This window comes from Eubalaena glacialis, chromosome 13 (assembly GCF_028564815.1).
Source record: "Eubalaena glacialis isolate mEubGla1 chromosome 13, mEubGla1.1.hap2.+ XY, whole genome shotgun sequence".
In the NCBI taxonomy this organism is placed as follows: domain Eukaryota; kingdom Metazoa; phylum Chordata; class Mammalia; order Artiodactyla; family Balaenidae; genus Eubalaena; species Eubalaena glacialis.
In genome coordinates, this window is record NC_083728.1 from 68,297,511 (window position 1) to 68,319,255 (window position 21,745).

Sequence of the window (21,745 nt, forward strand, 5' to 3'; positions counted from 1 at the left end):
TGAGCCCCTACTCTGCCCCTGGTTCTCTGCTGGACACCACAGATCTTTTGGTAAAGAAGACAGTTTATACTCTGAAAGCCTGCAGCCTAGCAGAGAAAATATTATGTTAAATATGTACAAGAGCGACCCAGCGAAGAAGCGGGTGGAGTTGGGACTGTGCTGGGAGGCCTCGCCTGTGGGACCAGGTGTGGGGACTGGGCGACAGTGCCCTGCGGAGTCACCCTCTAGGCTGCGTCCTGGGAGTTGAAGGTGGAGTGGTCAGGAAAGGTATGTCTCGGGCACTGGGGACAGGAAACAAGGTCTCTGCAGCACTGGCAGCCAGACTGCGTCAGGGAAAGGCCCAGGGTCTGAGCGCCTCAGCGCTGTCGTTAGAAACGCCATCACTATTCTGCCTCTCAAACGCTTCTCTTCCTTTTTCAGGACTGTGCCTCAGAGGATGTGGAGCCACTTTTGGAAAGTATCAACACAGGGGCTTTTTGTGGCCATGTTCTGGCCCCTCATCCCTCAATTTGTTTGCAACTGTCTGTTTTACTGGGCCCTGTACTTTAACCCAATTATTAACATTGATCTCGTGGTTAAGGAGGTCCGACGGCTGGAAACCCAGGTGTTGTGACTGACGCTGCCCAGGCTCTGAGGGACTCTTCCAGCCTCCCTGCCAGCCAAGCTCTGATGCTTAAGTGCGGCGAGGGGGACGGGGAGCGGACATCCTATTCTCTGCCCCTAGTAAACAAGGTGCTGCTTTGTCTGTCAAAGGCTACAGCCAGGTCTTCTCCCGCTGCCTGTGGCAGCAGGGACTGGCGCCCCAGCGCTTGGCCGACAAAGCCGCCGCGCCTCCCACCCAGCCACCTTCCTCGTGGGGTCTTGGGAGGCCCAGTCCACGACACCTGGCAGGGACCCAGGGTTCTCAGAGGACATGGAGTGGGTCTCAGTCCTGCTTGCGCTAATAACCTCAGTGACTGACACAAGGCTCCCAGGGCAAGTTGCAGCCCTGAGACTGAGCCCAGGGCCAGGCCTGTCCTCTAAGTTAAGTTTAGGAGAACAGGAAAAGATTTCGTCATAGGCATGGCAGTTGCACATAAAAAACACAGAGGAAAAACCAAACTCCGGTTGATGATTCTGTCTTATTTAAGAGTTGCTAGAAGGTTTCAGAGTTAAACCTCTGAAAGGATTCAGTTCAAGATTAGAATGATGGTGGTTAGACTTGCCATCACTGTTTTCTACTTGTAATTATTGAAAGTTTGGATCTCTTTTTCTGGGGGAATTGAGTGGGATGTCAGGCAGTTAATGGAGAGTAATTCACATCAGGCCGAGCTGCTTCAGCGCTACTTAAAATTGTTGTTTTGGGGTTTACTTTGTTTTGTTTTTAAGAATTTAATTTGTAAAATCCAGGCTAGTCCGTTTGTTTAAGGAAACATTTTGTACATTGACCTCCCACTGTACACTCTGTTCTGATGTATAAAACAAGTATAATTACACCAAGTGCTGTAATTGTAAATATGAAATGAACTGTGGCCTTTGATTCCCTTCCAGTGTGACAGTAGCAGGTGTGAAAGGCAGTCAACCTGAAGACTGGCCCTGCAGAGATAAGCTTGCATCCAAAATGTTTTTTTGTGACTCCATGAACCATTCATTAACCCTCTGTATCTTTGAAGATTTCACTCAAACTTTGCTTCTGAAAGTTTGAAGAAGTCACTTGAAATAAAAATAAAGATTCTTTTATACAGGTAAAACTTCTATGTAGAGAAAAATAAACTGTTTTGGAAGCATGAAGAAAATCTGCATTGCTCAGTACGACCTACTGGTCACACTGAAGTCCCCCAGCCTGATGTGGACATGGAGCCGAGGAGCCACGGAAGGTTTCTTAAGTGAGAGGAGGGAGAATGTTTTCTCTCCCCCTGTGTCTGCTCATCAGGCCCTGAGGCTTCCTGACTTTACCTGCTTAACCCTCGTGACCTGCCAGAGACTGATAGCCCAGCTGATCTGCAGTACCTGCATGTCCCTGGCCTCATGCTTTGCAGGGTTGGTTACTCTTCTCCTTTTCAGATGAAGCGATGGAGGCTGGGTGGCACTGGTGGAGCTGGGCCCAGGCCAGACTCCCAGTCCAGCACTCCCCACCCGCCCCCCTTGGCCTCCCCCCCACACCGTCCCCACCCACTCCGCAAATCATGCTTCAAAGATGAGTAATACCCACACATGCTCTGGGGAGGATCGCAAAGCAGTCTTGGCGGAGAGCAAACAGGCTGGGCTGGGCTCTCCCTCCTTATCGCCTGCAGGAGGGACAGGCATATCAGAGCCAGGGCCACCGGCTGCCTCTCTGCCCTCAGACCCTCTTGGCTTGGTGTGTCAAAATGGGGAGTCTACTTAAAATATTCAGACCCTTTAATGCAAGAATTCCATTTCTGCAAATCTCAGTTAAGGAATAATAAAAAGGGAGGGGGGCAAAGATTTATTCACAAGCATCCTCATCACATCAGTAATTGATAAAAATAGGAAATATCACCAATGTCCAAAAGGTAGCAGTCTGTAAAATAGTATCTAATACAGCTGGAAATGTATCTAATACATTTGGAAATGAAGTTTCCAAAGATTTTTTTTTAAAGACATGGAGAAATGGAAAAAAGCTTATGAAAATCATACAGTATAGAGTCTCGATTACATTTTTAACACATTATAGACAAGACCGATGGGCAGCACACTAAGATACTAAAAGTGGTTATTGTGGACTGTGAGAATTGGAGTGGGGTGTTTTCTCCTTTATTTATTTCTCAATTTTCCTTTTTTTTTTTTCCTTTTTTTTAGCAATCAATATATAGGTACTACTTTTGTAATCAGGAAATAAATTTTAACTGTTAAAGGTGGAGTGGGATAGGGCAGAAGACTCGAGCTAACAACTACTAGACTTGAACTTCACAAGGTTGGGCATCATGTGGCCATTTTGTTTATTGCTTCAGCCCAGAATCGAAAGCAAGGCCAAGCTCATGGTAGGTGTTTGCTCACTTTTGACTGCCTGCCATCGGGAGCAGGTTAGAAGACAAGGCTCAGCTCTTTTCATAAAGGTTGAACCTCAAATGGTACCAAACCCAATACAGTCATAAATACAGTTGTGGTTTTATAAAATAGGCATGGAACTTTTGACATTAATCAAGCTGGAAACGAAAATGGCTCCAGCCCCAAGTTCTGGAACAGGAGTGAAAGCAAACACAAGGGTTTCAGCTTTAACAATTGGCCCCAGCTTCCTCCGGCAAAGAACTGAATAAGGCTGTTGATCTGCAAAAAGAAGTTTTATTTCCTTGTACAAAAAAGACATTTCAAGTCAGGCTAGTCGGTCACACTTGGGTGAGTCCTTCCCACACAAGAAACGGGGGTAAAGGAGGTACTTTAAGTTGTACTCAGTTTTGGCTAAACAGTAAGCAATCTCCCGGTCACACTTGCACATGAGTTCTTGGCATTTGTCCTCCACTGGTCCTGGAAGAAGTGGGAAAACTGAGGTTAGAGCAGGGACTTGCAGAGACTTGAAGGTAAATGCAAGGGAAGCCAGTATAGCTGGGGACAAGGAAGGGCATAAATTGTATCTGGGTGACACTTTGATAGTTCACCACGTGATCTCTCTCGTCATAACTCCCGAGGGAGGTGATGTTCAGCCCATTTTACAGAAAAGGAAATTGAAGTTGCCAGGGGAGTGTTTTCAGAGAGGAAGTTCAAAGTCCATATGCCCTTTTAGCTTCTCTTCTGCATCAGTATTACACTAGTGCATTTAAGGATCCATTTAGATAAGCAGTAGGTGCCTGGGAACCATCCAGGCTCTTTTTTTTTGGAATGCCTTCTCTGCTAGTTCCTAGCTGTGTGGTCTTACCTAAACTTTCTGAGCCAAGTCCTCATGTAGATGGGGGCACTATCCACTTTGCAGGTTTATTGGGAAGCATGGGTGAGAAAGCCTATGTAAAGTGCCCGGCAGGGGCTTGGCCCTACGCGTGTACTCCATCAATGTTGGTTCTACCTGCATTTCTCCGCCTTTTCTCTCCAGGTCTCTTTCAGATGCTCCTTCAAGAAAACAGTTTGTTCCCACAGCCAACATAATACTCAATGGTGAAAAGCTAAAAGACTTCCCTCTGAAATCTGGAACATGACAAGGATGCCCTCTCTTGCCACTTCTATTCAACATAGTATTGGAAGTGCTAGCCACAGCAATCAGACAAGAAAAAGAAATAAAAGGTATCCAAATTGGAAAAGAAGAGGTAAAAATGTCATTATATGCACATGACATGATACTGTATAAGTAAATAGTTTGTTTTCGATAACAATCGTATATTCCATCTCTTCCTTCCATCCTGGGCCTGCCTTGTACAGAGACGCAAAGGTTGCCACCCAAAGATAAATCTCCTTCTGCCTTGGGAATTCCACTGCTAGAGAGTCATTCCTTTGGGTTGGAAAGATTTTGTGATCTTCAAGTTGTATCTTATTAATCTAGAAGGTATAACAGCTATGGATATGTCATCTGCCTTTGACTGTGGGTTTTTAATTATCCACAAAATGGGGGGAAAAAAACCACCCACTATTAAATCTTTCCAAACTTCTTCCAGAGGCACAGTGAAGCATGAACTTTGGAGGCAGCCAGCTTGGCCATGGATATAGTTCCTTTGGACACATCACTTCATCCTTCCCAGGCTGTTTCCACAGGGGCCACATGAGGATACTAAAAGTACCTACTTCTAAGGGCTGTTGGGAGAATGAAAAGAGACCAAGTCAGTAAAATGCAGGGCATACAGCAGGTGCTTATGAGCTGCAGCTGACCTCCTTAAGCTGTCAGCTTATCTTTAAAGATTCCCCTCTTAAAATGCACAAGTTCCATGGAGATCCTAGCAAGGTGAAGCATGAGACTCAGAAAATTCATCAGCTTCTCTCAGGGCAACACTTGGAGAGCTTGGCAGCACCAGGAGGGGACGGAGCGATGAGTGGGGGAGGGGTGGGGATGTCAAGCAGGAGGCAGGGGGCCCGGGACCCTCTGTAATGAGCTGAGTTGATTAAAGGTGTTTATCTGCATGACTGCACACAGGGTTTCCCAAACTCAGACCCATGGCAGCTTCAAGATGCTAGCTTTAAATCCCCTTTATTTCTAATAGTAAGTCAATTATTAAATAAATTATGATTTAATTATATTAAATGGTATTAAATTGCATTAAATAAATTCTATCACTGACATAAATGGAAAACCAAAATCTTATACCACAAATATAAGAAACTGACTAAAAAACAAAGAAAGCAAAAACAACAACAAAAACCAATGAAGATAAAGTCCTAATATCAAAGTCTAGTTAAATGCTGTTGCCCACCTGAAAGCTGTGAGCCCCCAAATTGGAGTGTCTTGGTTTAAAAAAAAGGGAGATTAGCAAGTGTAAGAGAGGTTTACCCTCTCTAGCAGTCAGACTATCGTGCAATTGATAACTTCCTCCTTGCCTAATTGGAAAAATTAACAAAGGACTGAAAGGGAAAATCTTTCTCCCTTAAATTCATTTATTAAGCTTCCCAGGGACTTACTTCCCTGGTGGTCCAGTGAGTAAGACACTAGGCTCCCACTGCAGGGGGGCCCGGGTTTGATCCCTGGTCAGGGAACTAAGATCGCAAGCCACGCCGCGGCCCAGAAAAAGAAAACTGCCTTGGTTATAATTCAGTAAATGGATAACAACAGAAAAAGGATGATGGGAGCTGGCGTTAACTGTGCAGTTATGCGGAGCCAGGCACTGGGCAAAGGGTTGGCTCTATGGTCCCCGTCTCACCCAGTCCTCTCAGGGCAGTGCCATTGGCACCCCAACCTTACAGAGGAAAAACCCAGGAAGGGGTGTGGGGACTGGACCCCAACTCAGCTCTGCCCGACCCCAGGCCTCCTGGCTTGTCTGCAGGAAGGGAGTAGGGTGTCAACTCGGGGGACTCGCCCACCCTTACAAATTCAAATTTGTAACAGAGGATTGTTTAATAGAGCTTTTTTTTAATTTTTATTTTATATTGGAGTATAGTCGATTTAGTTAGTTGATTTTGTTAGTTTCAGGTGTACAGCAAGTGACTCAGTTATACATATATCTATTCTTTTAATAGAGTTTTAATGACATGGAAAACAGCTTATACTTAAGAGGAAAATAAGGGGTACAAAACACACTGCTATGTTTTTTATGTATTATGCACTCAAAAAAGACAAAACAACACCACCACCACCAGAAGGTTAATCAAATGGATGTCTGGGTAGTGTCAACGGGAGTTTTATTTCCCACCAAACTTTTACATTTTGTAATTTGCAACTCTTCTACTTTGAGCCATACGGTGCTTTCATCGTGGAAAAAGCGATCTCAATTAACCAAATTTGAAGGGCAGCTATTTCAAAGTTTAGTTTACGTTATTTGTTAGACTTAAAATATCTATACCACTCAGGGCCGAAAGGAGGTGGCTTGTGGGGACTTTGGTGGCCTTCCTCCTCCCTAATCTCTACCAGGTCTCCCTTTAGCCCCTCCCCAGCCTCTACAATAAACACCATTTACATTTTTTAAATGCTCTTGCCGAGTAAATACCCCTCCAGGACAAGTTCTCTAACCCCCTTTCAGGCTGCCCTCCAATCCTTTCTACATATAAATTCTAAGGGCACCTCAGATACACCATTTGATCCAACAGTCCTAGGACTCCATGCTACAAAACCCTCTCACAAGTGCACAAAGACTTAGGGACAGCCATGGTCTCTGCAAAATAAAGTGCATTCGTGTCACTGGCCATTCTCAGTTGGGCCCCCCTGGAGCAATTGGCGGTGTCCGGAGACATCTTTGGTTGTCACGTGGGGGATGGGGGGGGTGCTACTGGCATCTGGTTGGTAGAGGCCAGGGACGCCGCTAAATTCTACAATGCCCAGGACGGCCCCCTCACCGGAGAACTGTCCAGCCCCAAATGTCCGAAGTGTCAAGATGGAGACACTCTGCCATAGGTTATTGTCTGGCTTTAAAAGAATGAGGCTGACCCAGATGATCCAAGATGTCCAAGACACTATATTAAGTGAAAAAAATATACGTAGTGTGATCTGATTTTTGTTATTGTTTGTTTGTTTACACATGCACAAATCTGGAGGAAAAGATGCCAAACTTAACAGAAGCTAGTTAACTCTGGTGGATGGAGTGTAACTTGCTATATTACAGTGTTTCTGGAATGTTTTAATTTTTCACAACAAAGTTGGATTAGGTTTGAATCAGAAAAAGCATGTGGATGAATGGATGGACAGATAGATGGACAGATGGACAGATAGATAAAAAATAATATGTAAAAATTGGTAAATGAACCAGCTGGTGCAGGAGCCAGCCCTTCTGCCTGTAAAATTTCCATGGGCTGCTGCACAACAGAGACACGCACACCCTCGGAGCAACGTGACCTGGTGGGGTAGGGACTTCTGAGGAAAGAGCCATTGAAGCTCCAGGGTTGCCACCGGAGGACAGCTGTCTAAGGACAGGGTGACGCGCATGAACACCCCAGCCAGTTCCCCTTCCCTCCCCCATCCACGAGCAAGTCCCCCAGCTCCACCTTCCAGCCAAACATGTCCAGAAGCCCCCCTTCCACCACCTCCACTGCCACCACCTGCCCAAGCCACCTCTCACCCAGATCCCTGGGACAGCTTCATACAGGTGCCTGGCTTCCACCCTTGTTCCCTCCAGCATATGTTCCATGCAGCAGCCAAAAATGCAGTACGGTTAAAATGCAGATCAGATCATGTCCCTCCTCTGCTCAAAACCCTCCCTGGCTCTCCATCTCCCTCAGAGGAAAGCCTCCAACGCCCTGGGGGATCTGGCCCTCATCATTCTATTATCACCTACTACTCTCTCCATGGGTGACTCTGCTCCAGCCTCACCCTCCTCCTTGTGCTCCTCAAACCACCCAGACATTCATCCCTACCTCAGGGCCTTTGCACTGGCTGTTCCCACCACCTCTTCCCACGGCTCCTTCATTCCCCAAGTCTCTGCTTCAATGGCATCTTCTCAGTGAGACCTTCTCTGACCCCTGAGCATTCTGGGGTGAGGATACATTTTTACTGAGGCAAAATTCCCATAACAAAATTTACCACTTTAAAGTGACAAGTCAGTGGTATTTAGTACATTCACAATGTTCTGCCACCATCCCCTCTATCTAGTTCCAAAACATTTTTATCAGCCCAAAAGAAACCCCATATTTATTAAGTCACTCCCCAATTCCACTCTCTGGAGTCCCTGGTAACCACAAATATGTCTTCTGTCATCTGTGGATTTGCCTAGTCTGGACATTTCATATACATGGAATCATACAATGGGTGACCTTCTGTGTCTGGCTTTTTTTTACTGAGCTTCATGTTTTCAAGGTTCATCTATGTTATAGTCTGTATAATACTTCACTGCTTTCTCTTCCAACACAGCACTTGTTAAAACAATTGGCACGGACGCTATTTACTGCTCTCCTCTTTTTAGACCACAGAGCCTTGCTTCTCTGTTTTGCCCAAAACCTAGCAGGGAGCCTGGCACAGAGTAGATTCTCAATAATAATTTTTGGGAGAATACAGAAAAGCCATACATTGTTTCTGATTCTTATACAAACCCAGCACCAGAGTTTTATTATTCCCATTTTACAGATGAGGAAAGTGAGGCTCAGAGGGATTTAGTAACTTGTCCAAGGCCACAGAGCTGACCCAATGCCTATGCCTCCTTTGTGCTCCCACCCTTTTCCCTGAGCAAGAAAGATCCTTTCAAAAGCAAGGCTGGGTCTCACTGCTCCATGGCCTCAGGAGCCCAACAGCTTCATGTTATTCAAGAATAATAAAAACTGAAGAGGAAACCTAGCTCCCAAGGGTTAAGTTTAAAATAAAGGCCTGCCAGTAAATATTATTATATGCTTAACATTTAAAAAAAATATATTTGTCAGGCCCATAAATGGAAAATGGGCCACACCTGTAATTAAGCAAACAACTATGTTCGGAATGTCTCCAAACAGAATAAGAATATTTTTAGCAAAAAAAAAAAAAAATGCATAATAGATATTTTGGTTCTCTTCGTTTGGTTCAGGGAGGGCAGCTCTGTAAACAGTCACAGACTCCACCAGCAGACACACCAATAAATATTTTACAAACATCATTTTTACATGGTTAGGGGCAAGCAGAACATGCAGATTGAAGGAAGAAGAGAAAGGTCTTTAACACATTTCCCATTCAAGGCCCACTTCTCCTCTCCACCCACAGTGGAAGGGGGCAGTCTGGGGACAGGGAATATGCCCAGAAGTGGGCTTATCACCACCATGTTAAAGTCACTTCTTTCCCTGGGCTTCATTTTCCCCAATTCTAAGCGAGAGGGTTGGATGAGATGATGTCTGGGGCATTTTCAGTCCTTGATGTTATGGCTCCATATTAATTCAGTTTTGCTCTGTGCCAACTCCTAATTCAGACTCAGAAGATACAGCTGAGAATCCATGCATATCTAAGAACATCCTTCTACGTAACCCTTAGGATAGCCTCCTTTCCTCTAGAGGAGAACAAGTCTGCAGAAGCTGGGGTTTTAGTGGAGAATCACACCAGATCCTCAGTTCTCTCAGGTGGAGGTAGTGGGGGTCAGAGAGAGGTTCAGATAAGGATGAGGGAGGGAGAAGAGGGTAGGGAAGAAAGTAACAACTTCCATCCAATTTGGTTATCACGTTATAAACCTTTTTTCATCTTTGCAACACCCATCTTCCAGGTAAGGAAACAGGCTCAGAGACATCACTGATCTAAGAGCCAAGTGATTTTCAACAAGAGTACCAAGACTGGGCTTCCCTGGTGGCGCAGTGGTTAAGAATCTGCCTGCTAATGCAGGGGACATGGGTTCAAGCCCTGGCCCAGGAAGATCCCACATGCTGCAGAGCAACTAAGCCCACGCACCACAACTACTGAGCCTGCGCTCTAGAGCCCGCGAGCCACAACTACTGAAGCCCGCGCGCCTAGAGCCCGTGCTCCGCAACAAGAGAAGCCGCTGCAGTGAGAAGCCTGCGCACCGCAACGAAGAGTAGCCCCCTCTCGTCGCAACTAGAGACAGCCCACGTGCAGCAACGGAGACCCAACGCAGCCATAAATAAGTTAATTAATTAATTAATTAATTTTAAAAATGATATGGAGCAAGTTAACAATAGTTTAAAAAAAAGAAGTGGCCGGTCATGTAAAATGTACAGCGATATCAGATTACATTACAATTATCCTCATTAGATACACGCTGCTTGTGGTTAAAGATAGATGATAGATAGATAGATAGATAAACAGATAGATAGATAAAGAAGAATTTTTTCAAGGCCAGAATTAAATTTAGGAATAGAACGGTTTTTGAATAACGTTATAAGCCAGAAACCTACTCTCTTGGTTAAAAAGGACCAGCAAGTGACCCAGGGATGTTTTAGCTAATGTAACACTGAACTGAGACTTTCTCCTAATTTCACAAGATTAGAAGGATTAAAAGAAAATTGCAAGAGAAATTACTTTCTCTTGGGGGGTTCAGGGTTACACAGAACTGTCTTCTTGTCCTTCCCCAAATCCTGTGCTCAGTGAAACAGTGCCTGGTCATCTTCACCGGAGGTTCTGTGTTGGGTCATTTCTTCACCAGACATTTAATGACATCTACTAGGCATGAAGCACAGTGACACTGTCACTTCATCCTTACAATAGGCCGGCTTGATTTCCGCCCCCAGTTTACCAATGAGGAAACTGAGGCCCTGAGAGATCAGGGCTTGGCAACGTCACAGAATCTGAATCATGGACTAAGCTGTTGACCAGAGGCCAGGGTTTGCAAACTCAGACGTCCCCTGGGGCAGGCAGTGCTAACAAGCGAAGCAAAGGGAATACATCAGACCCAGGTGTACTCTTCATTTTGACAAATAAATGGGCTCACCATTCCCATTTTTCTTGAAGCATTCAGCCTTTTGACCTACCTTCTGTTTTCCTGGGTCTGATAGAAATATTCCTTTTCCATAACAAAATCAACAGCACAGGAGAAATGAACTATAGTAATTGACACTTGGCCTCAATGTCAGGCAGACAATAGGGCATGGTGGAGACTGGGGCAGATGGGGAGAGATGGGCCCTGCCTATACTTGGAAGTCCCTCTATGCTCCAGCCAGTGGTTGCTACCGGGTCTGATGCTGGGAACTCACCACACAGGATGTGCTGATCGACACACTGCCAGGAATAGCGGTCCATCTTGGGACTGCAGCCAGCATCCTCGGCACGTTTGTAGCAGCAGTCGTGGGAATGACAGCACCTGTGGGTGGCAGACAGGCAGACCGGCAGGTGGGTGAAGGCAGGGATGCTCTCTTGGCCATCCTCCTGTGCCAGGACTACGGGCGAGTGAGGACCCACAGGGGGACAGCATCTCCTGGTCCAAGCCTTCTCCCTGAGAATCCCCATCCTGGGAAATAATTCCACCAACCCCAGTGTGTCCTGCGCTGCCTCCATCCCTCTGCCACACTCGAGCCTGGCCCCTGCCTGCCTCACTCTCTGAGTCTCCGAGCTCCGGCCACAGTGGTCTCTTCTCTGTTCCTGGAGCGAGCCACACCCTCCCCACCTCCTGACTTTGCCCACACTCTGCCCGCTGCCTGGGAGAACTTCATGCCCACTCTTCCTGCTCTAGGTCTCAGCCCAAGTACCCGCCCCCACCCCCAGGATGCCATCCAGATCCCACATCTCCCCAGCCTCTGACAGTCTCCTGATCACACCCTGTCCTAAGCCCAGGTTCCTTCCCTCCGGGCAGGTTTATGATGAGACCCTAATTAGGGAGAAGACTGACTAGCAGCTGTCCTCCCTGACCAGACCTCTGTGAGGGCGGGGCCCTTTCTGTCCTGCTCCCCACAATGTCACCGGTGTCCAGCCTGCCACGTAAGAGCACCTCGAAAGCAATAGTAATCATAATAATAACATACAAATTCGCTGAGAAACACCCACCAATGTCTAAACTCGTCCATCATGCAATCATCCACTGCTCTTGCTTCCATCCAGCCAGCAGCCCCACCCTGCGCTGAGCCCTCAGTAGGGTCTGGCAGGGAGAGGTCAGCCAGATTCCACTCTGCCCTCAAGGAGCTCCCAGTCTGGCGGGGAGAGGCAGACAAGCCACCAGATGCCACGTGTGTGGCGAGAAGTGCTGGGATGTGGGGTAAGGAGAGGGGCTTCTGGGAGCCAGAGAAGTGCCAGGCCCAGCTGGGCTGCAGGGAAGGCTTCCTAGAGGAGGTGAGGCCTGGGCTGCACCTGGAAAGATGTGCAGGAACTAGACAACCAGAGTGTGGGAGGGAGGGCAGGGCCCACAGCAGGAGCCTCCAAGGCGCGAGGCTGGATAAAGACGTGTCAGTGACAGCTACATCCTCCGAGCTCCGGAAGAGACAGTCACATTCTACGCCCCCGCCCCTCACCAGCACTAAGTGGAAATGGTGAGTGGCTGTGTCTCTTTAAGCCTCAGGGACCTCATCTGTAAAACGAGGATCACCATCATACCTGCCTCCGCCGGATGGCCGTGGCCCTGAGGGCAAATGAGAGGAAGTCGTGGCAAGATCCAAGCCCACAGCCTCGCACAGAACAGGCCCTTCTCACACAGCAGCAGAGGGCAGTGATCGGGGGCGTGAATCTAGCCAGGCTGCCTGGGTTCAAATCCCAGGCCCCACCCCTCACTCTCTATGTGGCCCCAGGCAAGTTGATCTCTCTGCCTCACTTTCCTTATCTCTGAAATGGGGTTTTGTGAGGACTCAAAGGGGTTCTCAGAACAGTTCTGATGCATAATAAGTCTGATCAATGATGTGCAATTTTTTTCAGCTAACATAATCAATCACTCCATGGCCAGACTGGGGGGCAGCTGGCACCACAGTTTGGCCTCATTGGCCGTGTTGCCCAGGATGCCCTCTGCCTGCAAGTAGTATCGCGTGCTGGGATCTTCCTAGTCCAAACCCCAACCTCGTTTTTAGGTATTTCCTCATAGGTGATATTTCCTTAATGACCCCAGGGGGTGGGATCTTCTGGCCCCAGCATGCACTCACCAGTCAATGGCATCCCTGGGCTGGCCATGGCCACCCAGGCCACAATAGCAGCCGTAGTTCATGTAGGCCATGGCGGTGCGGGTGCCAGCACAGTGCACAGTCCCTGCCAGTTCTATGAGCCCACGTCGGTGCACATGTGACCTCTGGGAAGCTGGGGTGGGTAGGGGGAGACAAAGGTTAGAGGCTGCAGGTGGGGGCTGCCCTGGCCCTGGGGAAGGGCATCAGCCTGAAAAGGGCCTGGATGACTATCTCAGTTTGAATCCTGCTTCTTATTCCTAGCTGTGTGACCTTGGACAGCTCAACCTCTCTGTGCCTTGGTTTCCTCATCTGTAAAACAGGGGAATAAAGGGATCTCACTCCCAAGAACGGAATGAGATCATGCATGTAAAGCACCCGGCACACAATGAGCTCTAACTATTGTTATCAATATATTCAAGGCAGCCATGAAGGAGAAAACAGGTCACAGAGCCACAGCATCTGAAAAAACCCACACCTCTGGGCCTTTGCACAGGCTGTTCTCTCTTCCTGGAATGCCCTGATTCCCAATCCTTTGCCCTTATCAATTCCAGAGTCAGATTGCAAGTCGCGCATCAAATATCTGTCCAGTTGCCTGTGCTGGGCACTGGACATCAGAAATGAGCTGAACAGAGTCCCTGCCATCAAGGCGGGCTCCTCTGTGGGGGCTTCCCTCTCCCTGGGTCTCCACTGCCCCCACCACTGCCCTCCAGACTCTGGCTCAGGGCCCTTTGCATCTTTTTTTTTTTTTTGCATCTCTTATTTTCACTGCCCGGCACAGCTTCCTCCCACACGGGGAGGCCCTGTGGCCACATCCCAGCCATTTTTCTGGATCCCCCATGTGGCTGTGACACATAGCAGTACATAGCTGGTGCGACTGGAACCCCTGCATCTCACATGGAAGAAAGAGGAGGCCCAGGTGGAAGGAACAACCCTAAAGTCACACAGCCCACAAGAACCTGACCTGACTGGGGGCTTCTGACTCCCAATCCAGTGCTCCTTCCTCCTTGCCCAATAGTAGCAGGGGAGGGAGCCCTGCCAGGGTGACAGAGCTTAGGGGCATCAAGGGGTCCACTGCTCGGGGTAAAGGGCCTCCAAACCTGCTGTGATCTGGGCATCAGAGAATCCCAGAGCCACTCCTTCTTCTGGTGAGGGCCACGAGTCCACTCTGGCGTTTAGTCAAAAAACACAATCAGAGCCACAGTAAGGAGATGCTATCACTGGGACCTCGCCCTGCACCGGGCACTGTGCTCCCCAATTTATAGGCGACATCTGTTGTCAACTTCCTTGTCTCGTGGGTGGCTATTCTCCCATTTACAGATGGGGAGACTGAGGCTACGAGAAGCAAAAGGACCCATCCCAGGTCTTAGAGCTGGTGAGCTGCTGAGCAGAAACTCGTGCCCAGGCCGGCCTGATTCCTGGGAGCCCGCTCTCTGCCCACTGCTCCAGGACTGAGGATCCAGAGGAGATTTTTGCATTGCCTTTAATCATCATGTCTTTTTATCTAGAACAAGAATTTATCATGCTGACTTTTTTGAAGAGTCCAAACCAAAATTCAATTTTTTTTTTTTTTTTTTTTTGGCTGTGCCACGTGGCTTGCGGGATCTTGGTTCCCCGACCAAGGATAAAACTGGTGCCCCCAGCAGTGGAAACTCGGAGTCCTAACCACTGGACCACCAGAGAATTCCCTCAATTTTGTTTTTTTCTCAGTGGGAAAAGGAGCATATTCGTGTAGGGGACTGGAGATAAGTTAAATAGAAACAAAATGTAAAAACGAGTTTAGAGTTAAAAGCTTTGCCTTCCTCTCTGGATGACCCGTCCTCGCTCTCACAGGACTTCCTGAGCGCTGCTCCCAGTTGCCCACACCTCTGCCTGAAACCTCCCCAGGCTCCCGTCCCCCTCCAGGTAAAGCTCAGGGTCCTCACTGATCAGGGGCCCTGCAGGAGCTGACCCTCCCCTCGCTCCAGCGCCCTCTCTCAACGTGCCCCTCATGGACCCCACTCATCATGTCCTGTTCCTTCTGTTAAACTGCCTGTCACATACACCCCACGCTGCAAATGCCCTCACCCCATCCTCACCCAGCTCACCCATCACCTCCTTCTAGAATCTGCTTCACCCCCATGTGACCACAGGGGCCCTTGTCACGCTGTGCCACTGTCTGCTCATGGGCGTGACCCTTCAGCCTGGACAGATCTCTGCCGCAGGCAGCTCCGGATCCCCTGGCATGCAGTGGGCTTTCAGAAAACCTTCCTTGACCCCTGGATCCACCAAGCCCCATGGAACACTCCCAGTCTAAGCACATCTGGGGACTTCCCTGGTGGTCCAGTGGTTAAGACTCTGCGCTGCCACTGCAGGGGCGTGGGTTCCATCCCTGGTCAGGGAACTAAGATCCCGCGTGCCACGTGGCGCAGCCAAAAGTAAATAAAATAGAATAAAAACTTGAGAAAAAAAAAAGCACATCTGACAGGACCCCAGTTCCAAACCCACACCCCAAAGCTGTCCCCAGAGGTCCCCCCACCCTGACCTGACCCCCACTCTGGCATCTCAGGGTCCTGGACTCAGCCCTAGGGAGAACCAGGCATGGGTGGACGCCCAGCACTCGATTTGTAACCAAGGCAAACACTCCCTCCGTGCCAGCTTAGGTGGGGCAGGTCATTCTGGGGGCTGTTTGCTGTGTCTGCCCACAACAGCCTCTGCTGGGAGTGCCAAGGCTGTCCAGGCTTCCTGTGGGCCTGAGGGTGTGTGCTTCTCTCTGTATGTGTGTCCATAATGGGCTGTCTCGGTATCCCTGAGTGCGGGTATGTGGGTGTGTGCGTTTCCCTCGGGGTGTCTTTGCCTGTGTCTGTGTGTGAGCCTGTCCGTGAGCCCAGCACCTGAGAGCCCAGATGAGGCTGGGGGCGTTCTGTGCTTGTGTGTCTCTGTGCTTGTGGCGTCCGCATATGTCCCTGTGGGTAATATGCCAAGGGGACCTAGCCAAGGGTGACGTCCAGGGGTGGTTGAGAAGGGGACACTGCGTTCTTCCCCGACCCCAGGTAGGGCTGGGCCCCTTCTTCCCCTGCTCCTTTCAGCCTCTCGTGTCCCCCTGGTGGTCCTACTGCAGACCCCAGGGACAGGCGGAGTGAAGGCTCAGTTCACAGGACACCAGGCCAGGTGGATGGGGAGGTCTGGTCACTGGAGAGGGTGCCAGTGAGTGGAGAGGTTTTGGGGGAGGGCACTGAGGCCCTGGGTAAGCACTGGGCTAGTTCTGGGTCCCTGGAAGCAGTGAAGGAGGGGGCTCTAGGGGAGGACGGAGGTGGGGGACAGGGCTCCCAGGAAGCTGGGAAGCAACGTATGGGCGGACCACAGAAAGGAGGGCTGGGGGCTGTAGGGCTCCTGGGTCCCCTGGGAGGGCTGGGGAGGCAGGGCTCCTGGCACCCTGGGGAGGACTGGAGGAGCCCCGGGAACTCCTGGGTCCTTGGAGGGGGCCCATCCCTCACTCACCTGAGCTGAGCCCGAGTCCGGGTCCCAGTAGCAGCAGCAGCGACAGCCCTACTGGCGGGCACAAAGGCAGTGGACCCATCGGAGGGTGGCAGGAGTGGGGCGGTCTGGCGGGCCAGTGTAGTCACCGAGCCCGGCCGAACCCTCTCCCCGACGCCCCGCGCGGCCCCGCCCCCGGTCTCACTCTCTCGCGGGCCGGGCGGAGCCGCCAGGGGCGGCACGTGGGCCGGTGCTGGGAGGCCGTCGGGACCTCTGCATCTTGATCACCGAAAGGGGGCCGGGCCCGCGGGGGCGAATCCGGCCCCGGGATGTCTCGGATTGGGGATTGCGGAGAATTACGGAGGAAAGGAGTTGAGCACAGGTCGGGTCGCGGAGTAAATGCGAGGTACTCTGTTGGTATTATCATTACCTGCGGGCAGCTCCCAGAGCTCACCTGGGCGTCGGACGGGAGGAGACTTGGGGGAGGGGGAGGGACTGGAACGCTCTTTAAAACTGTAAATGTGGGAAGCCTGGCGTCCCTGATTCCCCTGAAACCAGCTCTCCCGAGGGGGGCAAAGACTTGCTCAACGTCACAGAGTGAGTTCTGGTAAAACACAGCCCAACAGTGGTGGGAAAGGGGAGTGAAGCTGCAGCTGCGTCTGAGCAAGCCCCCCACTCCACTCCCTGCCCTCCTCAGGCCCTTCATCTGGTCGAGGGCAACAAGGCCTCTGAGGGACCTTGTGAGGCCGGGAAGAGGTACACAGTAGGTGCTCAGTATCAAAAAGAGATGACAGTCGTGGCACACATCTGTCCCCCTTTGTCCCTGGTGCTACCCTACCCAATTAGTCATAACTACTTCTGAGAGTGGAACCCTAGATCCCTCCCCATCCCCACTGCCAAGCCCTCCTAAAAAGATACTGGCACCTAAGGTGACGTCACATCTCACCTGCTACAGTGTGCTGAGGGCATCAGGCGCATGATCTTATCACAACCTCAGACCCCTGGTGTCCCCATTTTCACAGGAAGAAACTGAGGCTCAGAGAAGCTAAGAACCAAGAAGCAGGGGAACCCAGACTCAAATTCATTTCTACATGGTGCCAAACCCCTGTCTGCCTCCTATGAAAACCTGCGGCATCAGGGCATCCGTGTGCCACACTCTGAGGTTACTCTCTCTCCACGGGAGTGAGCTCCTCAAGGCAAGACCTAGGTCTCTCCTCTTGAACGCCCAGCACTAGCTTGCCTGGCACAAAACAGGTATCCAATTAAGGCTTGTCCAAACAGATTATGGGTTTCAGACTCTCCAAAACATGGGGTAAAAACCATTTTCTTTCTTCTGAAGGTCTCCGTGGGCAACAGGGGATAAAATATCCCACATAAATCTAGGGAGAAAGACTTTTTTTTTATGAATCAGAAAAGCAATTTAGTGTCAATAATGTATTAATCCGGGGACTTCCCTGGTGGCACAGTGGTTAAGAATCCTCCTGCCAATGCAGGGGACACGGGTTCGATCCCTGGTCCGGGAAGATCCCACATGCCGTGGAGCAACTAAGCCCATGCGCCACAACTACTGAGCCTGTGCTCTAGAGGATGCAAGCCACAACTACTGAGCCTGCATGCCACAACTACTGAAGCCTACGTGCCTAGAGCCCGTGCTCCACAACAAGAGAAGCCACCACAATGAGAAGCCCACGCACCGCAACGGAGAGTAGACCCCACTCGCCACAGCTAGAGAAAGCCCGTGTGCAGCAACTTAGACCCAAAACAGCCGAAAATAAATACATTTTTTTAAAATGTGTTAATCTGGTTGATGAAGAGTCCATACCTCACACTGCCCTCCTTCAAATGCGAAGATGCTGCTGTGTCTGTCTCACCTCTGCAAGGCTTTGTGCCTGAGATCCTCTTCTGGTTTAGGGAGAAAGACTTTTGCTTTCAGGGAGTTCCCAATCACTATGCATGGAGGAAAACTCATTTATACTGGTGGGTCCATTATAATTAAGAAGTCAGGAAATCTGTTCTCAATATTGGAACTTTTGTACCCCAAACTACTGCTTTAACTGGTTATCCTCAACCATCTGCAAAGCTCATTTATGCAGAATAATTTGTTCCCAAATATGTTAAATAATTGGAGCATTGAGACCATCACCAAATATACTAATGACCTACTCTCTCCTTAATTAACATATTTAAAATAACCTAAATTATAAGTCTGGTCCAGAGGTGCCTCCGTTGAATGTGCTGAGAGATGAGGGGAAATGACACAATGTGAATGGAGCCAAATCATCTCACTTCCTAAGGGTGAGTTAAGCATATCAGTTAACTGTGTCCTAGTGTTGGTCTCAGTCTAACTACATCTTCAGTTTTCATCCTGGTCTATGACAAAAGGTTGCTACAATGTTTGGTGAGTAAAATGATTTCTTCTAGGTGATTGAAGTGGGTGCTCTTCTATGATTAGAAGATAAAATAACTCTATACATACAGTGGAGCGTGTGAATCTATGCACATGCTCCAGCTTTTGAGACCACAAATAATAGAGCAGTGAATCCTGATACAGACCAGCACACCCTTTAACCCAGCAACCCATTTCTAGGAATAGCTCTAAGAAAATAAACTCCTCAGACAAGGTTTATACACAAAGTTGTTCCTTAACAAAGAGCAAAAACCTAGAAACAACCTAAATATACAACAATTAAAAGGTAGTTAAATTATGAGATTTTCATATGGTAGAATATGCATTCATTCTAATATAGAGTATTTTTGAAGAATATTTAATGGTCATTTTAAAATACTTTAAAAAGCAGAAATTTACAGTATAATACTGCCTTTATACTTACAGATCATACAACAGAGAGAGAGCCATATATAAACATATCTATATGCATATACCCACTACACATGCTTACATGGGGCTGTCTCTGGAACAAGCAGAAGAGCGAAGAAGAAAAATCTGGAAAATGAATGAAGCATATTGAAATGGTTACTGGTTATCTTCTGTTGGTGGAATTGCACGATTCTTATTTTTATCTTGTATCTTTATTTTCCAAATTTCTATGAGAACCTAAACTCTTGTGATTCAGAGAAAAAAATTAAAATTAAAACAAAATCAGATTAATAAACTGTAATTCAAGAAAGCTTGTCTATTGAAAAATTATCTTGATATTATTCTGAAAACTCAGAGACACAGATATAAGGATAAAGATACCCATCTGTTTTGGGTTTCTGTTTTGCAGTTTTTGAAAAAACTTTGTATCCCTGTGGTTACCAGGGGCTGCAGGGAAGAAGAGGGGAGCTGTTGTTTAATGAGTACAGAGTAAAAAAATATGCATTTACCTCTTGATTCAGGAATCCCATTCTAAGAATCTATCACAAAAATATACTGGCAAAAAAATGAAATGGCATATGCTCAAGGCTATTCATTTTAACAGTTTTATAACAGCAAAGTAATGGAAAAAACATAAATGCCTATCAAGAGGGGAATAAATCGGGTACAACCTTACAATTTTAATAAGTTTGCATCAGAAACAGTACAGTTTCTTAATTGAAGTAGAGTTAATATACAATATTATGTAAGTTACAGGTGTATAATATAGTGATTCACAATTTTTAAAGGTTATACTTTATTTATAGTTATTATAAAATATTGGCTATAGTCTCCATATTGTACAATATATACTTGTAGATTATTTTATACATAATAGTTTGTACCTCTTAATCCCCTATCCCTATATTGCCCCTCCCCCCTTCCCTCTCCCCACTGGTAACCACCAGTTTGTTCTCCATATCTGTGAGTCTGTTTCTTTTTTGTTATATTCACTAGTTTGTTGTATTTTTTAGATTCCACATATAAGCGATATCATACAGATCCTGAATAGCCAAAACAATCTTGAGAAACAAGAACAGAGCTGAAGGAATTATGCTCCCTGACTTCAGACTATGCTTCAAAGCTACAGTAATCAAAACAGTATGGTACTGGCACAAAAACAGACACATAGATCAATGGAACAGAATAGAGAGCCCAGAAATAAACCCATGCATTCATGGTCAATTAATCTACAACAAAGGAGGCAAGAATATGCAATGGAGAAAAGACAGTCTCTTTAATAAATGGTGCTCTGGAAAACTGTACAGATACCTGTAAAGGAATGAAATTAGAGCATTCTCTAAGACCATATACAAAAATAAACTCAAAATGGATTAAATACCTAAATTAAAACTGAAAACCATAAACCTCCTAGGGGAAAACACAGGCAGAACACTCTTTGACATAAATCGTAGCAATATTCTTTTGGATTTGTCTCCTAAAGCAATAAGGAGCAATAAGGAAATAAAACCAAAAATAAGCAAATGGGACCTAATTAAACTTAAAAGCTTTTGCACAGCAAAGGAAATCATCAACAAAACAAAATGACAACATACTGAATGGGAGAAAATATTTGCAAATTATATGACCAATAAGGGGCTAATATTCAACATATGTAAACAGCTCATACAACTCAACATCAAAAAACAAACAACCTGATTTTAAAATAGGCAGAAGAAATGGATAGACATGTTTCCCAAGAGGAAATGCAGATGGCCAACAGGCACATGAAAATATTCTCAACATTGCTAATCATCAGGGAATGCAAATCAAAACTGCAATGAGATATCACCTCACACCTGTCAGAATGGCTATCATCAAATAGAACACAAATAACAAATGTTGGTGAGGATGTGGAGAAAAGGGAACCCTCATTCACTGTTGGTGGGGATGTAAATTGGGGCAGTCACTATGGAAAACAGTGTGGAGGTTTCTCAAAAAACTAAAAATAGAACTACCATATGACCCAGAATTTCCACTCCTGGGTATATATCAAAAAATCAAACAAAAACAAAAACATTAATTCAAAAAGATACATGCACCCCAATGTTCATAGCAGCATTATTTACAATTGCCAAGATATGGAGGCAACCTAAGTGTCCATCACAGATGAATGGAAAAAGAAGATGTGGTATATATACAACGGAATAGTGCTCAGCCCTATATATACAATGGAATGAAGTTTTGCCATTTGCAGCAACATGGATGGCATTGGAGAGTATTATGCTAAGTGAAATACGCCAGACAGAGAAAGACAAATACTGTAAGAAGCAGTACAGTTTTAACGGGAAAGAACTCTGCATATAGCTATGAGTGATCACCAGGATATACTGTCAAGTGAAAAAAAGCAAGGTGTAAAAGAGTATGTATAGTAGGACCTGTTTTGTTTAAGGG

General features: G+C 47.4%; 2 protein-coding genes across 2 annotated transcripts in view; one reads left to right on the forward strand and one right to left on the reverse strand.

Annotated features, from left to right (window-relative positions):
- Positions 1–1,730, forward strand: part of BFAR (bifunctional apoptosis regulator) — a 28,612-nt gene extending 26,882 nt beyond the window's left edge. Inside the window, exon 8 of the mRNA XM_061209938.1 lies at positions 421–1,730. Coding sequence (XP_061065921.1) covers positions 421–613 — 193 coding nt within the window. The 3' untranslated portion in view covers positions 614–1,730. The remainder of the gene's footprint in view (positions 1–420) is intronic.
- PLA2G10 (phospholipase A2 group X) overlaps positions 755–21,745 on the reverse strand; it is a 40,728-nt gene continuing 19,737 nt past the window's right edge. Inside the window, exons 3-9 of the mRNA XM_061209860.1 lie at positions 16,519–16,569; positions 14,139–14,206; positions 13,024–13,174; positions 11,158–11,264; positions 3,331–3,465; positions 2,192–2,267; positions 755–884 (exon numbers count right to left, since the gene is read on the reverse strand). Of these exons, the coding sequence (XP_061065843.1) occupies positions 755–884; positions 2,192–2,267; positions 3,331–3,465; positions 11,158–11,264; positions 13,024–13,174; positions 14,139–14,206; positions 16,519–16,569 (718 nt within the window). The remainder of the gene's footprint in view (positions 885–2,191; positions 2,268–3,330; positions 3,466–11,157; positions 11,265–13,023; positions 13,175–14,138; positions 14,207–16,518; positions 16,570–21,745) is intronic.